Source organism: Bos taurus, chromosome 19 (genome assembly GCF_002263795.3).
Source record: "Bos taurus isolate L1 Dominette 01449 registration number 42190680 breed Hereford chromosome 19, ARS-UCD2.0, whole genome shotgun sequence".
In the NCBI taxonomy this organism is placed as follows: Eukaryota; Metazoa; Chordata; class Mammalia; order Artiodactyla; family Bovidae; genus Bos; species Bos taurus.
The window spans coordinates 24,385,164-24,402,054 of NC_037346.1; the positions used below are offsets into that span (position 1 = coordinate 24,385,164).

The following is a 16,891-nucleotide window of genomic DNA, read 5'->3' on the forward strand; positions in this document are numbered from 1 at the left end:
CTGGAGAGAAGGCGGGTGCCAACTGTTTGAAATGTTCCCAAGGCAAGAGAGGGGACCTAATCTAAGCTTCTAAATCTGTCACCCTCACAACACGTGAAATTAAATTGAAGGTGGTGAGAACGGAGATGAGGACAGCTCTGAGATCAGGTTTGGACCCTGGGGTGGCCAGAGAGACTCGGGGTCCTGGGCGAGTTTCGAGTGCATGTGTGTGGGGCTGTGCACGCGTTGTTTTCTGCATCTCAGGCATTACCATCCTGCAGTCTGACCGGAAGCCGCCCTGCCCCTCTCCGTGGCCTGGCCCTCACACACCAATGAGAAGTCCCTTCCCTGAACCACAGGCTCTGGGAGTCAGAAGTTGGAAGGGACCCTAAACTTCACCAGGTGTGATCTTCTCTCAAAGAAAACGCCCCAAGGCAGCAGGTCTCCAGTTTTAGTGAGCCTGGGCATCATTTGGAAGAAAAATGCAAATTCCTGGGCACTGCACCTAATATTGTCATTCTCTTAAGACTAGGATGGAGCCTGGGAATCTGTATTTTGCCCTCAAACTGCCATTTAGGAAGCACTGAGTTTTGCATCTGTTCATCAGTTTCAACTCAAATGCCAGTTCCTTTTTTTTTTTTTTTAAAAAAAAAGGCCTGTTCTTACTACCACTCACTAAAGCAGCCTCCACCCCAACTACTTTCTATCCCATTACCCCTTCTTATTCCCTTAGAGGCCCTGTCCTTCATTTACTTATTGCTTGTGTCCCCCTCTAAGACCATAAGCACCAGGAGGACAGGGACCTTGCCTTTAGGCATCTCTGCACCCCACGGCCACTGCTGTGCCTGCCATAAAATAAGTCAGTGTTTGTTGAGTGAATTCAGGCCTGATTTTTTTAAACCCAGAGAGGATTCCAGCTGCTGCTCCAATTATGACTGGGGATTTTGGAAGTTGACATCATCCTGGCAGAAAGGCTTAGGAATTGTCACCTGGCCTCCCTCTCTCCCTCAGGGCCTCTCAGCTGGTGCAGTGGTAAAGAATCCGCCTGCCTCTGCAGGAGATGCAGGAGACGTGGGTTTGATCCCTGGGCTGGGAAGGTCCCCTGGAGAGGGAAATGGCAGCCCACTCCAGTATTCTTGCCTGGAGAATCCCATGGACAGAGGAGCCATGGGGTCTCGAAGAGTCAGACATGACTGAGGACGCACCATGTACTCCTTCCCTCTCCTGCCAGCCTCTCCCTTAGCCCTCCCTCTCATGGCTCTCCGACAACCTGCTCATTTGCCCTCCAGTGTGGGCAGCCCCTCCTGATCTCCCCATGGCCCAGCCAAAGCCAGGCTGCAGTTTCTGACAGAACTCTCTAGAGGCTTCAGACATGACGTGAGGGATGTCCAGAGGGGAAAGGGCTCTTCTCAGAGGTGTGGCCAGACTCTCCCATGTGGGCGCCCTCACAGCTTCTTAAGCTAAACCCAGACCCATTAGTGGCTCATGATAGCAATTTCCTGGGTTCCAACCAGTATATTCACACACACACACAAAAAAAAATTAGAGTATGTTTAAGGAAGTATGGGTAGACAGTTTTGTGAAACTTGTTTGAAGTATGTGCATATGACATTATGACGTATAATGCATTTCTTCCCGTGGGTCAAGGTCAAAACAACGTGAAAAATACTTCCCTTGAGCTGCAAACCAAGTATCTGCAATCTACCTCCACGTGGCTGGGGCTGGCTCACCACCCCAAGTTCAGATCTAATCCCCATTGTACCCCAAGCAGGAGAAGGGGTCTTTGCTTTTTGCATTGGCATTACTAGAAGTCCAAGTTCAGGGATGCTTCCAAAACCAAGATGAATTCAAGCACTTGAGTGAAAACTGCTTGCAGTCTTTGAGTGATGGTTTCCCAGTCTCTACCTAAACCCATCTCACCAGGCATCCTGTTCAAATGATCTTCCCCACCATTACTGTTCGAATGTTTATCAGCTTAGCAAATAGTTAAGTCAGCAGTCAGGGTGAATAGTCAAAGCCCCTTTCTCTCTCCTCCACCCAAATCATCCACATCATACTTCATTGTAATGAGTGTCGTCCACCTGAAAGAAAGGAACTGGCCGTGACTGGACTGACCAATCTCATCTGGTTCGTAAGGCTGTCTCGTATGATCTAAGGTAACTGCAGTGAAGTGATGGGGAATTGTAAAATAAACTCAGAATGTATTCTCCAAAAAATTAAAGGAAGCACAAGAGGAAACACAAACTGCATAAAACAATCTGGTCCTTGGAGGAGAGGTTACTTATACCTAACAAACAAGGTTTCATTTCCCATCCCAGAGGAGAGGAAGGCTCAAGCAACGGCTGAGACAGGAGATCTCAATCTGTCTCAGGACACAAAAGGAAGTCATCCCAAGGCAAGGAAAGCCCTTGCTTCAGAGCCCGGAGGATGCTGGATGACCTGGAAGGGACAAGAGTGGAAAAGGCATGGTGGCATGGAAAGGGTTTCACAAAGCAATTTATCCTTTAATTCTTCTTTTGCTCTGGAGAGTCCTGCTATGATAAACACGTCCCATTAATAGACATTAGTGGTCCATTTAAGAAACAGCAGATATATTACTCATGTTGCTTCAAAGAGTCAACAGGAAGAAGGAAGCCCATCTCTGTGGGAAGCATTTCTGAGTCCATCAGCAGCCTGGTGACCTGTCGTAATTGATGGGTTATTCCTCATTATTCAGTTCTCAGAATGTGACCTGGGGAAAAACTCCACTGAGGTGGCACTTAAAAAGAATAAACTGTCAAATGCTGGTCCACTTGGTATTGAAAAGGGTAAAGGCTCAAACTCAAGTCAACCAAACCGAAGTGACACCAGCTCGAACATGGTACATGGTAGAGAAAGCTGCTCCTGCTCCCTGCAGGAGTTTCCCCAAAACCTGCATGTAGTCACCCTGGTCCATCCCCTCCTCTGTCGCCTTGAGTTCCCAGGGCTGTAGTGATGAACCCACAGCAAGTGAGACATCCTCCTGTGAACCAAGAGTGGGTGTGACTTCCGCAGCGCCTGCACTCAGTCCTTCCAAGGCTCTTCCTCTTTATTGCAGTCACTGTCCCCGCCCGCCTTTCTGGCCTGACAAGCCCGTTAAGCACACCAGCTTCAGGGGGGTTGGCTGACAGTTTCATCACATCCTGCACGTTCCAACCCCCGGGGCCTTTGCTCAGGCCAGTCTCTCCTCAGCACCCCGTGGCTTCAAGATTCCGATTACAGGGGTCCGTCTCCTTCACAAAGGCTTCCTGGATCCTTCGCCTTCTCTGAATTCCCAAAGGACAGGATCCACTCTTCCAGGAGTTACAGCTGAGTGCTATCTCATGTCCCGTAGGGCTATGAGGACAGGAAAGGCTTTACCGCTTCTGCCCCACCTGCCTATAATGACATAGACGATCATCCAGGAGACAAGTGGCAGGGTGGGGGAGGGAGAGAGGGCGGAGGGAAAGTTGATCCTGAACATCCTGCCTGTACCCATTAGCCTGCACATTTGAGGTGTCAAGAGTACAGTGACTAAGCCTTTGAGTGTATATTCTTGAAGATTTCAACAGAGATCATTCTGCTAGAGCATTATGTTAAATTTGTCTCCTGAAGCAACTTCTTAGTCATCAAGACTCCGAGTCTGTGCTATCCATTGACAAAGTGTAAAACTCTGATCTAACTAGTGTCTCACAGGGTGTGGCTCTTGCATCAGAGATCACTCAGAGAGCTTGCCGGAAAAGCTGATTCCCAGGACCAGAGCATCGGCACCTTCAGCATCCTACCTGCAGCCTGGGAACTTGAAGAGCTGAGCGCCACCTGTGCCTCTTCCCCAGCAAAGCCTGTAAACCTCCACTCTGCCAACCTACACCTTGCCCATCTGTAATTGAGCTTTTGTGGAAAAACATTAGACCTGGAGGTTCTTCCTTAAACTAGTTTTAAGGCCTCAGGCAAGTTGTTTCCTCCTCCATGAAACAGCTAATGGAGCCTGGGGTGACTCTGAGATGAGCTGCCTAAGTACAGAGCCTGGGGTAGAACAGATGTTCTTATTAAATGGACCAGAATATATGGAGGAGGTCTGTGAAGCTGGATGGAGAAACTGTTCCACATTTATTTTTACTGCTCTTTATTTGAAATCTAACATTTCTTTCAATTACAAATGCAGACAACAAACCACAGGAGTGTCAGTAGTACCTGTATCTTTTTTTGTTTTTTGGCAGTACCTGTATCTTAATACCAAAAGAAATTATATTTTCCCATCACATTATAGGTATGCCTTAAAAAACATTTAAGCTTATCACTACTTCAAAAGTAGCACAGTTATTAGACCTGTTGCTTTAACACCTTTGTAAGTACATTTAATAAGTACATGTGAATATTACAAAAGCACAGAATATGGTCTGGAAGACACGTGCCAGGCCAGTTCGCCTCAGCCTCTAAGGAGGGGCACAAGTCGGGGCGAGGTCGCGGCTAAGGCAAAGTTTCACTTTCCACTCTGATCCTACTACGAGAATGAATATGTATTTAGTAATATTAATACTTACGTAGTTTTTGAAATGTCCTTCCACTGGTCAAAATAAAGTCAACTGGAGTTGGGAACTGTCTCTTTAGGTGCATCCAGCTACCTTCTGAACTCTTGACAGTTGAACAACTGCTCTTCCTGGAGTGACTAAGAGTCCCTTGATTCCATTTACTGGAGCTATTCTTAAAGTAACAGTAAAATTCTGGCACTATTACAAGGTTATAATTAGGGCTGCTACTGCTGCTGCTGCTAAGTCACTTCAGTTGTGTCCAACTCTGTGCGACCCCATGGACTGCAGCCTACCAGGCTCCTCTAGGAGACCCCAAAATACCTAACCCTGATCTTAACCAAATATCCCTGCTTGTATGGATATTAGAGAAAATGCACGGAATAACACTCTAGTGCAGATCATTTTAGACTGCTGGGCTTGGCTGAGTGGAACCAAAATCTAACTGGGCCTAAACAGTTTGACCAGTTTATTACAGATCGATCCCTGAGTTGGGAAGATCCCCAGGAGAAGGGAAAGGCTACCCACTCCAGTATTCTGGCCTAGAGAATTCCATGGACTGTATGGTCCATGGAGTGGCAAAGAGTCGGACACGACTGAGCAACTTTCACTTTGACTTTTTCGCATCTGCTTGTTTCATCCCTCCATGATCAAATTCAAAGTTCAGATGTTATCATAAGAGAACAAGGTTATCTGGATGAGCACTCACAGGCCCGTAACGGGAAACGAAAACATAGAAACTGAAGGGGCCCTTCCCCACGCCAGTGTCCAGCTGGCCCCTTCTGAGGCCTTTTCTGGCCAGGAGCATGGCCCTGTGGCATGACCCACTGTCCTTGGATCTGTGCAAGCTCTGGCATGTCCTGCTCCCGGGAGGAGGAGGGTCAACAGGAAATGGGAAAGGTCTGGCACTAGACAGGCATCTTTTGGAAGAAAGACAAGGTTACAGCCCAAGTCACAGCCCATGAATTTATACAATGCAACCATGTCTCCATTTCAGTCTCCTCCTCCTCAGGGACTGATTCCTTGTGAAGTCTCCTGACTACGACATTGGTCTAATCCAATCATAGCCCAGTCAGTCAATAGCTTATAGGCAGTCAATGTAAGACTTGACTGTTATAATCACAGTGGGATCTTATTTACAATGAACAGCATAAAAGCAGAGACTGCAAGTCACCTGTAATAATGAAAACCTGGACACACAACAGGGAAATATCTAAGCAAATTTACTTCTTTCTTTTCCTTCAAAGGCATACCTCAGAGACACTGCAAGTTTGGTTCCAGACACCATGACAAAGCAAATATCACAATAAAATGAGTCATACACTTTTGGTTTCCCAGTACATATAAAAGTTATGTCAGGACTTCAGTGGTTAAGAATCCATCTTGTAATGCAAAAGACACTGGGTTCAATCCCTGGTCCAGAAAGATTCCACATGCTGAGAGGTAACTAAACTCATGTGCACAACTACTGAGCCCCTGCTCTGCAGCCCATGAGCTGCCGCTACTGAAGCCTGCGTGCCCTAAGGCCTGTGCCCTGCAACGAGAGAAGCCAAAGCAACGAGAAGCGTGTGCACTACAACTAGAGCAGTCCCCGCCAGCTGCAGCTAGAGAAAGCCCGCACGCAGCAACAAAGATTCAGCACAGCCCAAAAAAAAATTTTTTTGTCAGGCACAGAGGTTAACTTCTTAGACCCCAATAAGTCCTGGTTAGAGAAATAACGATGGGAAAAAGTATAAATATCAGAAAGACTCCCAATTACCATTATGTACAGACAGGACTTTGAAGTCAATGGAAAAGCTATGAAGAAACAGAGTCCAGGGACTTCCCTGGTGGCCCAGTGTTTAGGGCCTTTCGCTGTGAGGATTCAATCCCTGGTTGGGGAACTGCGAGCCCATAAGCCTCACAGCTCAGCCGAAGACAAACAAAAACAAATAATGAAAGCACTTGAATTAAAGAACACAGAGGATCGCAGGATTGCTTTCTACATTATATACTCCTGCTTCGCTTGTTTGCAATGATATTTATCACCCATGAAAACACAAACTGTGCCACTGCACAGCTGAGAGTGGACAGATGCGGTCAAGTTTTAACAGCATGGGGCATATAAATAAAATAAGGATACTAAGAGCAAGGTCAGCCTGTGATGAGGCCCTAATCTCGGTGTCCCCAACTCCCAGGCCAGGTTCCACCTCCCCCTGTGGGCAGGCATGTCTCTCATTGAGACATGAAGGTCCCTGAGCAAGTCACTCAGCAGGAAGCCAGGCGAGGACCCGCACAGGATGTTAAGCAGACACTACAGAACAAAGTCCTGGTCTCCTCTCCCTCCTTGTTCCTGTTTTGGTAACCCCTGTTTTTCTACTTTTTACTTTTGTTCTGGGGGGTGCTTTTTCATGGCCTGATTTGAAATAACAGACTGCATCCTTTGATCATAAAAATGCCAGACCAGGAACGGCTTCCGACCACTGTCCCCCACAAAGATGTACTTCATGGAAGACTATTTTGGAAGATGTTAATAGAAATGGCATGAAAAAAGTGCTCTTAGGCAAGCAAGCCTGGGAGATGCCATATAACCTTCTCTGGGGCGGGGCGGGGGGGATCACAAAGTATATCATATTTGCATATTAAAGGCACTTCTTCTGTAAAGAAAATAGTTTACCTTTATTTACAACCAAATGTTTCCCAGGTTTCTTTTCTGCACAATGCACAGGCACTTTGGGGACAATGTATAGTTAAAAAACACTCCACAAACAACTTGTTAGATTCCGCACTTGGTCATCTAAAGGGAAGGTCGTCTGTACAACCTAAAAGGAAGGTCTCTAGAAGCTTCAGGACTGGCTGATAGTCTCTCCGGATGGATGAGGAAGTTGCTCCTAATTATCTTCTTCCAGCAGACTCTGTGATTTTAGCTGGTCCTTTCTTACGCTCTCCAAGTTCAGCTCTCTGTATTTTCTTTTAAAGAAGCCGCACTAAAACAAAGGGGGGGAAGACCAATCACAGGCCTAAGCCATCCGCTGCTTTAGAAAGCCGTTTATCTTTTTGTTGCCAAATATCCCCAGTGCTCCTCTGCTTCTTCTGCTTCCTCTGAATCTCCCCACATGATCCAATCCTTCGAGACCCATCTTAAATACTGCCTTCCCACAAGCATTCTGTGTTCAGTCCCCAGTCAGAAGTGGTTTTCCACCTTCCTCTGAACCCCCACCCCACTTTCACCTTTTTAAGTTAACTAATTCTGCTAAGTACTATCATTTCAGCTGTACTGGATCTACTTATGTAAAAGATAGAAAGAGATCAAGTACAGCCCCCCTACACATCAAGAAACTCACAATCTAGTTGGGAAGAGAAACAATGACAACACAGTATAACCACTGCTTCTTGGAAGGGTTTCTAGAGGGCAGTTCAAGGGAAAAGCATAAAGGTCAGTTCAGAGGACTCAGGAATCTCTGGGCTGAGTTTTAAGGGAAGAGCGAGAGCAAATTATGAAGGAAAGGGCTTGGGAGGCGGGTGTAGAGAGCCTCACTGCAAACACAGAGAGACAAAGCTATTCAGTTCAGTGTGTTGAGAAAAAAAGCAAGACTCGAGGGTGGAGAGAGTAGAGGCAGACATTAGATGCCTTGGATAGCAGTGAAAGAGTTTGAACATTAGATCAGGGGAAGGAAAGGAAAGGATTTAAACAGGAAAGGAACATCAGGTCCCTTTTAGGAAAATATCTCTGCACTCCAATTCTTCAATGAGATCTTGATCTTTTTCAGACAGAAACTGTCTTGATTCATTTGCCTCAACAGGTGTGTGGCTAAAGGAAGAAGGAAACGGGGTCACAAGGCTAGGGTAGCTGCTCGAGGTCGGGGGGTGACTCTCTAAGCAGAATTCTGCCCAACACCAGAACCTTCATGAACGTGGGGGGAACTGACCTTGACTAGGATGACTATAATCACGATCAAAACCAGAAGGCCCCCGACACTGCTTTTAATGATGAGAGACAGAGAATACGCCTCCTCATCTTTCAGGAGGATGACAGTGATCTGCAACAAAACACAGAGATCACCCTGTAAGTCAGGTGAAGCAAAATGAAGTGAAAATTCCACATTATTTTAAGAAGCGAAATATGAGAACTTGGCAACATACCATGTATTGATCAAGACTGACAACAGTAAAGCAAAAAGCTAAACCTTTCCTGATGCAGTATTTAAAATTATCTAATGAGATTTCTGGTTTCTGGTTCCACATGTAAGGGGCTTGGAAGTCACCACTCCATGCTAACAAGGAAAAAGGTGACCAGATTGGAAAATCAACAACTTTTCTTGGATCCCTAAGAGAGGGGAGGACACCAGGCAAACCTGCTGCCACCAAGAGCAGAGGGACAGACAGACAGATGGACACAGAGAGCAGAGGCTCACCACCGCCAGGGAAGGAAATCCTGAACTGCAACGGATGGACTGCTGTAAGCACAACAGTGATGACTCTGGGGCTGCAAACTCCAGGGAACCCAGCCACTGGGGTGACGTTACTCCAGGCACTTGACCAGGTTCCCACAGTCAATGCTGGAGAAAAAACCCTTCATGCTTCCAGCAGGGAACAGAAAAGGAATCACTTTGAAATAAGCCAAAGAACTCTGATCTGAACAAGGACTGGGCTCAGGGGAAAACAGTTAACCCTAGCCTAACCTGCTGGATATAATGAGAGCCTAACTGTTCTGGGGGAAGGGAAGTGCCCAACTCAAGCCCACTCTAGCTATCCTGTCCCACAGAAACAGTGAGGAAGTTCACAGGCCAGACGCCCAGGCTCATTAAAAGACTGAGCCCTAATCACAGAACCACAGAGCACCTCCCCTCCCCACACCTCACTACATTAATGAAGGTCTGCCTACAGAAGTTCCTTTTACCTGGTACAGCATTTCCAGCTATCAAAAGAAAATTATCGGGTATACCAAAAGGCAAAAAAACAAAATTTAAAAAGAGAGAGTAAGCACCAGAACCAGATATGCCAAGAATGTCAGAATTATCAGATTGGCAATTTAAAACCACCACGATGAATATGCTAAGGGCTCCAAAGGATAGAACAGACAGCACACAAGAACAGCAGACGGGCAATGTAAGCAGAGAGACGGAGACCCTAAGAAAGAACCAGAAAGAAAGACTAGAGATGAACAGCTGCTGTGATGGGAACAAAGAATGCCTTCGATGTACTCATCAGTAGACTGGACATGGCTGAGCAAAGAATCTCTGAGCTAGGTAGAGCAACAGAATCTTCGAAAAACAAAGAGAACAAAAACTGGAGGTGGGGTGGGGGGAGGAGTAAACCAGAGGACAGGAAAGTGATCTAATTACCAAAATACTTTATACAAACTATTCTGGTCTCTTATCTAGCAGTCCGCCAGGAGACTGACCTTCTGGTTGTGTGTGTGTGTGAGAGAGAGAGTCTGAACCAGGCACGGGTTCAATCCCTGGTGGGGGAACGAAGAGCCCATGTGCCATGTGCCGTGTGGCCCGAAAAACAAGAAAAAGAAAGAAAAGGAAGTCACGGGAAGAAAAACTCCTTTTGCTACTGACCTCTTGGCTTCCTATTCTGTATTCTGCCATGTGAAAATGTACTGCTGGGAGAGGTGGCGACTTTAGGCCAGGCACAAGGGAAGGCATCGCCAGCACATAGTCAGGAAAGCTCAAGATTTGAAGGAGCCCGGCCACTGACACCGGTCTGCCTCCACCCCCAGATAAACACAAGAGGCCTTTAAGGCACGTTAGTTTGGTTTTTTTGCAGCTGAAATGCACTTAAAACTTAGCTTCGGGTACTGAATTTCAAAAAAGGAAAATCATCATGGAGACTCTACAATAAAAGCACCAGTAAGTAAAGGGGGAACATTTATACATAAATAAATGACGTAAGAATGTGCATATAAGACACTGTTAACAGGAACTCTTTTGGGGAGGAGGGAATCCAGGGTGTGGGAGACAGGGAGTGAAGGAATCACTATTTTTCATTTGGGATCTTTGCATAAGACTTGGATTTTCTTTTTTTTTTTTTAATCTGTGCAATGATATAATGGGAACACTTCTCTTTCTTCCACATCATTTTCTGTATCAGACACACTCAAAAATAAACAAATGTTATTTCTGACATGTCTAGAGAACTGTGCCTTTCCCCTCCTCCAGGGAGGAAAGCAGAGGAGCTAATGTTGAGCAATCCACTCTCACCCTCTTGACACTCAGGCTTCACTAAAGAGCTCACAGATGGACCATTTCTGGCACTAGCAGCTGCCTAGGGCAAGTGTCAACAAGAACGACAGCCCCGAGGGGGCACACACAGTCTTCAGCCCACAGATCACAAACGTCAAAGGTCAGTCTGACTTGCAGTCACATGTAAAACCTCTGCAAAACGAATCCAAGGGTTCCAGGACTTAGTTTAAGACTTATAAGAGAAAAAAAAAAAAAGACACAAGAGAATTGTGCACTCATGAGTATTTTAACGATGGGACACTGTAACTAAACACTGGTATCACATACTAGCAAGTGAGTTAATACATATAAGAAAAAAAAATTCTCAACTAGGAAATAAAAAAAAATTTTCAAATCAAAGTATATATAGTTAGGTGTTGATTCCAGCCTAGTTATAACAACTGAGACTTCCTCTGCTTAGGCCTCTTATTCAGTTGCCTCATTTCAGAGACAGAAAAACTTAGGCAGAAGCTGAGTAACTCAAGGACATGGAGACAGCTGGTTGCAGAGTCAAGAGCAGAGGTGATAAGACTGAAACAGGAAGAGGGCAATAGGGCGCTAAAGCCAGGCACAGGCTTCCCAGGACAACACCCAGAAAATAAAAAACAGCCAGGGATTACCTTAGTTCTGTGGTTCTCTGTGTTGAGCCCCTCATACAGAGATTTGTTGAAAGATATTTCACCAAGGATCTGCAGCTCAGTCACATCTCTTAGTAACTATAAGATGGGGAAGAAAAAAAGTGAAACATATTTTAGACATGGACCTACTACATTTTTTTTTTTTTTTTTGGAGTTAACTTTTTTTTTTAATTGGAGTATAGTTGATTTAAAATAGACTTCTAAAAAAAATGGACTTACAATTCCTGGACAGCATCATTCCTTACGTTTCTGTTTTTTGGTCAAGGCATGTGGGATCTTAGTTCCCCGACCAGAGATCGAACCTATACCCCCTGCACTGGAGGGCAAAGTCTTAACCACTGGACTGCCAAGGAAACCGCCCCCCCCCCTTCTCATCTTTCCCTTTAAATGTGTTCCTTCTCCAGTATTCCTCAAGTCTAATGAATGGCCTCAGCAACCACTAAGTTTCCCAAGCCAGAAACCTAGTTAAAACTCAACTTCTTTTCCCTTATCCTTTACCCCACACCACACTCCCATGCCCAAGTCAGTTCTTGATGATTTTTTTTTTTTTCAGTCTCTCTTAACACCTGTCCCTTTTCCGCCATTCTCACTGCTACTTCTTCAGCTCAGATCCCATCATTCTCACCTGGATCATCACAAGATGTTAAACTTGACTTTAGTTCCTACTTTTGAATGAGTGATCAGGCAAAGTCTAGCTAAGAAGGTAATATGTGAATTAAATGTAAGAAAAAAGCACACACATGAAGATCTAGGAGAAAAGCTGTCTCATGCAGAAGGAGCAGCAAGTACAAAGGTCCAGTGGCTAGAACAATAGCAGCAAGCTGGAGTCTAAGAAGCAGGGAAGACGAAAGTATTAGGAGATGGAGGAGTAAGTGGAGACCAGATCATAGGATGCCTGGGACACCACTGAAAAAGACAAATTTTAGTCTAAGTGTATACAGTTTTTTTTTTTTTTTAAGCCGATAAGTGGCATAGTGTTTGCTTTTAAAAAATAGCTGCTCCATGAAGAATGTCTGTGAAGGACACGGCAAAAGCACAGGCAAGAAAAGCAGGGAGGCGGCTACCGCAGTGAATCCAGCAAGAGGTGGTGACCTGAACAACAGTGGAGACAGACAGAAGTGAATGGATTTAGAATATATCTGGGGGTGGGGATGGGACAGAATGACAGAGTTTGCTGCTGGAACAGATAAGGGGATGTAAGAAAAAGGAGTTCGGACTTCCCTGGTGGTCCAGTGGCTAAGACTCAGAGCTCCCAATGCAGGGAACATGGGTTGGATCCCTGGTCAGGGAAATAGATCCTGCAAGCCACAATTAAGACCTGGTGCAGCCAAATAAGTAAATACATATTAAAAAAAAATTTTTTTTTAAGGAAAAGGAGTCGCCACAAGGAATTCCTAGAATTCCTAGTAAGTCAGCAGTGTAAGGGCATCCCAGATGGCTCAGAGGTAAAGAATCCGCCTGCCAATGCTGGAGCAGCAGCAGACGCGGGTTCCATCCCTGGTTCGTGAAGATCCCCTGGAGGAGGAAATGGCAACCCACTCCAGTATTCTTGTCAGGATAATCCCATGGACAGAGGAGCCTGGTGGGCTGCAGTCCGCCGGAACGCAGAGTCGGACACCCCTGAGCACGCAAGCAACTCTTAAGTTACCCTAGTTAGTTACCCTGAGAGAGTGGGGAAGCAACAGGCTGGAGCAGAAGGTGGATCAACAGACCTGTTTTGGACACTTTATATTTGGAGATGCTATTAATATTATCGTTTCCAGGGAAGATGCCCGAGAAACGTGGATTAATCAAATCCTAAGTACCTGCTTTAGCTGATTCAAGGAGAGCTCTGCAGCCACGGTTACATTTTCTTTATCCGAGGTGACCTTACAGCTTACTGAATGCCATTCTTCCACAAGCTGAAAGAGGATGGGTGTTAATTTGCACGATCTGTTTATGGGGTGGAAAAGCTGGGAATTTTAACACTTAGCACACAGACAACCTCAAGGTCGAGGAATAAAGGGTGTGAGCAGTTTCTGCCCTCATTTGGTTCCAGCAAAGCCGCAACCCTGGCAAACGTGAGCCGGTGAAGAGGCTAAGGGGCGCCTCAGGCCTGTGCTTTCAGGGGAAGTCTCGGCAAAGTACAATCCCGGCGTCTCACGGCACCCGCTTCAGGCCGTCCTCCCTCCCCCATGACCCCCTCTCTCTGGTCTTTGGGATGACTGCGCTCACCTGAACCAGGTCGCTCCCACAAACGCGCTCGAGAGCCTGAGTGCACACGGTGTGGGCCTGAAACGACAACCATCTCAGTCCATCCCCGCAACACAATGAAAAAGCCAAACCGCCATAGTTACCCGCCCCCTCCCACTTCTCGCGAGATCCGTCATGATTGCGCGGACGGCCAGGCGCTAGGACCCGGCGGGCAGGCGCCTCCGCGTCTCGAGGAAGTCTCGCGGTGTTAGCATTTGAACTGCCTGGCGGGTGCGGGCCATGGCGGCGTCACTCCCGCTACCCGCGAGTGGGCTCTTCCGAACGTACGGGGCAGCCGGCGGCGGGAGGCCGCGGAGGCGGCCGGGCCTGGCAGCCGTACAGTGGTTCCCGCCGCAGGACCGGAAGCGTTTCTTCAGCAGCAGTAGCAGTGACACCAGCAGTGGCGGCCCCTCGCAGTCTGTCGTCTCCGACGATCCTGACGACCCCGACTTCCCCGGCAGCCCGGTGGGTCAGCGGCGGAGGCGCGCTGGCGCCCGACTCGCCAAGGGCCGGCCGAGTCAGATCGCGACCCCGAGACGCCTGAGGCTGCGATCGCGGTGCCCGCAGAAGTGCAGCACCCCCTGCGGCGCGCTAGAACCTCCGTCCTTTCCGAACGGCAACCCGGGCTCCCTGAGCCCGGACCTCCGTGTGTGCGGCCAGCCCAGGGACGGCGGCGAGCTGGGCACCAGTGCCTCCCTGTTCAGCTCTCTGGCCTCTCCCGGCCCCGGGTTCCCTGCGCCAGAAGACAGCATCTGTACCGATCCTTCCACCTTTCTGGATGCAGCCTCAGAAGCTCCGAGCAACTTCCACCTCCCAGAAGCCTCCCTGGACCAGGCACCCCTCCCCTGTTCCCAGGACGCAGCGACAGGAGGAGGCAGGTTCACCAGGTTGGCCCACCAAGCCCAGGCCAGCCTCAGGTCAGCTCTCTTTAGCTTTTTGGATCCAGGAAATCCTGAGGATTCCGAGCTTGGGACAGATGGGAAGAATTGGCAGGAGTTCTGCCATGACAGGGAACTGGTGGGGAGGAGGCTGGAGAGCCCAGGTTTATCAGGCAGGGGTAAGAAGAGGACCACAGACCAGGACTCTTGTCGAGAGATTGAGTCTCAAGAGTCTGTCCAGATAGAATACGAGGAGGCCCGTGGGTGCAAGGGCGGAATCGCATCTGGGAAAAGCAACGGGCCTGAGAGAACCAGGCTAAGCCGAAAAAGGAAGCATCAAGGGACAGCAGAAACCTCCCTCCTCCATCACTGCCAGGTTACAAAAGGCCAAAAGATAGAAGATGGTTCATGCGTCACCCAGGACCTGACTCGTTTACAGAATGCCTGCTCTTGGACCAAAACCAGAGCCTCCTTCAGTTTCCACAAGAAGAAGATCGTGACAGCTGTGTCTGAAGTATGCAGCTGCGACACCTTGGCCGGTTCTCTGTCTGAGTCCCTCATGTCAGAATATTCACACCACCCTGTTCAGAACAGAACAAGCTATGCTCTGTCCCCCTGGCACTCCTCCTCTATGTATTTGCTAACCCCCTTAAAGACACAGCAGGTCACAGACAAAAGGACATCTGATGCAGAAAAGCTTTATGGGGAATGCAATCAGGTGGGCCCCATCCCCTTCAGCGACTACCTCTCCGAAGAAAAACTGGAATGCTGTGAGAAGATTGGAGAAGGGGTGTTTGGCGAAGTGTTTCAAACAGTTACTAACCACACACCTGTAGCCCTAAAAATCATTGCTATCGAAGGACAGGACTTAGTCAATGGAGCTCACCAGAAAACTTTTGAGGAAATCCTGCCAGAAATCATCATCTCCAAAGAGCTGAGCCTCTTGTCTGATGAGGCATGCAACCGCACAGAAGGCTTCATTGGGCTGAACTCGGTACACTGTGTTCAAGGATCTTACCCTCCCTTGCTCCTCCAAGCCTGGGATCACTATCACTCAACCAAAGGGTCTGCAAACGACCGGCCTGACTTTTTCGGGGAAGACCAGCTCTTCATCGTGCTGGAATTTGAGTTTGGAGGGATCGACCTAGAGCAGATGAGAAAGAAGCTGTCCTCCATTGCCACTGCCAAGAGCATTCTGCACCAGATCACCGCCTCCCTTGCCGTGGCTGAGGCCTCACTGCACTTTGAGCACCGAGACTTGCACTGGGGGAACGTGCTCTTAAAGAAGACCAGCCTCAAAGAGCTCCACTACACCCTCAATGGAAAGACGAGCTCCATCCCCACCCGAGGGCTGCAAGTCAACATCATCGACTACACCCTGTCCCGCTTGGAGCGGGATGGGATTGTGGTTTTCTGTGACATCTCCAGGGACGAGGACCTGTTTATGGGACAAGGCGACTACCAGTTTGAGATCTACAGGCTGATGAGGAAAGAAAACAACAACTGCTGGGGTGAATATCACCCATATAACAACGTGCTCTGGCTACATTACCTCACAGATAAGATCCTGAATCAGATGACCTTCAAGTCCAAACATAACACCCCCGCCTTGAAGCGAATGAAGAAACAGATCCAGCATTTCTATCAGACTATGCTGAACTTCAGCTCTGCCACGGACCTGCTCTGCCAGCATAGTCTGTTTAAGTAAGCCGGGGGTACTGACCACCCCCAAAGGAGAGGGCGTGGAACTGGAAGCCCCTGATGCTGTTTTTAACCTCTGTCCCCACAGCAGCGTGGGATTCCTGCTCTTACAAGTTTCCAATCAGCTGTTCAAACAAGAATTTTGTTTCCAAGTGGAAACTGACATGTTTAAACTTAACAAATATTCTTTGAAAATAAACTATATGTGAGAACACCATTTACAACTGAAAAGCCCTTTTTCTGTCAGCAGACTTCATTTTGTAAATTCCTTTCCACAGTTTCCTTTTTGAACCTCAACATTTTATGTAGCCTGAACAGAAAAGAAGAAAATCAGGAACACCCAAGGCCTCAGCTGTCACACTGCTAAGAGCCTGTTCCTGTAGGTGTCATAAGGCTGGCTTTGGGAACCACACTACAGATGAGTCAACTAAGAGCAAAGAGGCTGTACCACAGCAGAGTCCCAGGCGTACAGACTGGGAGACAGGAAAAGCAGAAGGTAGACAATTTATAGGAAGAAGTGCCACATGTTTATCAATCTCATTTGCCAATCACAGAGAAGCAGAATTTATCCATGACTTTCAAAGGGAAAATAAATGTCTCCATGGCTACTAAAAAGGTTGAATTTTGCTTACTTTTTTCATCAAGGGAAGAAAAATCGAAATGTCAGTTTGGGCTGAGTAGTTAATATTCCTTACGAATATGACTTGGGTAATTTACTCCTGAAATGC

General features: G+C 47.4%; 2 protein-coding genes across 4 annotated transcripts in view; one reads left to right on the top strand and one right to left on the bottom strand.

Annotated features, from left to right (window-relative positions):
• Positions 1-4,085: 4,085 nt before the first annotated feature.
• ITGAE (integrin subunit alpha E) overlaps positions 4,086-16,891 on the bottom strand; it is a 63,358-nt gene continuing 50,552 nt past the window's right edge. The window contains exons 1-5 of one of the 3 annotated variants that reach the window (NR_189127.1): positions 13,567-13,716; positions 13,158-13,253; positions 11,335-11,430; positions 8,414-8,524; positions 4,086-7,471 (exon numbers count right to left, since the gene is read on the bottom strand). Coding sequence is in view for 1 of the 3 variants with exons in the window: in NM_001425068.1 (NP_001411997.1) it covers positions 7,376-7,471; positions 8,414-8,524; positions 11,335-11,430; positions 13,158-13,253; positions 13,567-13,623 (456 nt within the window). In the remaining 2 variants the exon portion in view is untranslated. Of the gene's footprint in view, positions 7,472-8,413; positions 8,525-11,334; positions 11,431-13,157; positions 13,254-13,566; positions 13,717-16,891 lie in introns of those variants that run through there. The other 2 variants (NM_001425068.1, NR_189128.1) reach the window with 2 other exon arrangements.
• On the top strand, positions 13,792-16,778 carry HASPIN (histone H3 associated protein kinase). The gene is given in 1 exon segment (NM_001076544.2): positions 13,792-16,778. A coding segment is annotated over 1 exon segment (2,346 nt). The 5' UTR covers positions 13,792-13,824; the 3' UTR covers positions 16,171-16,778.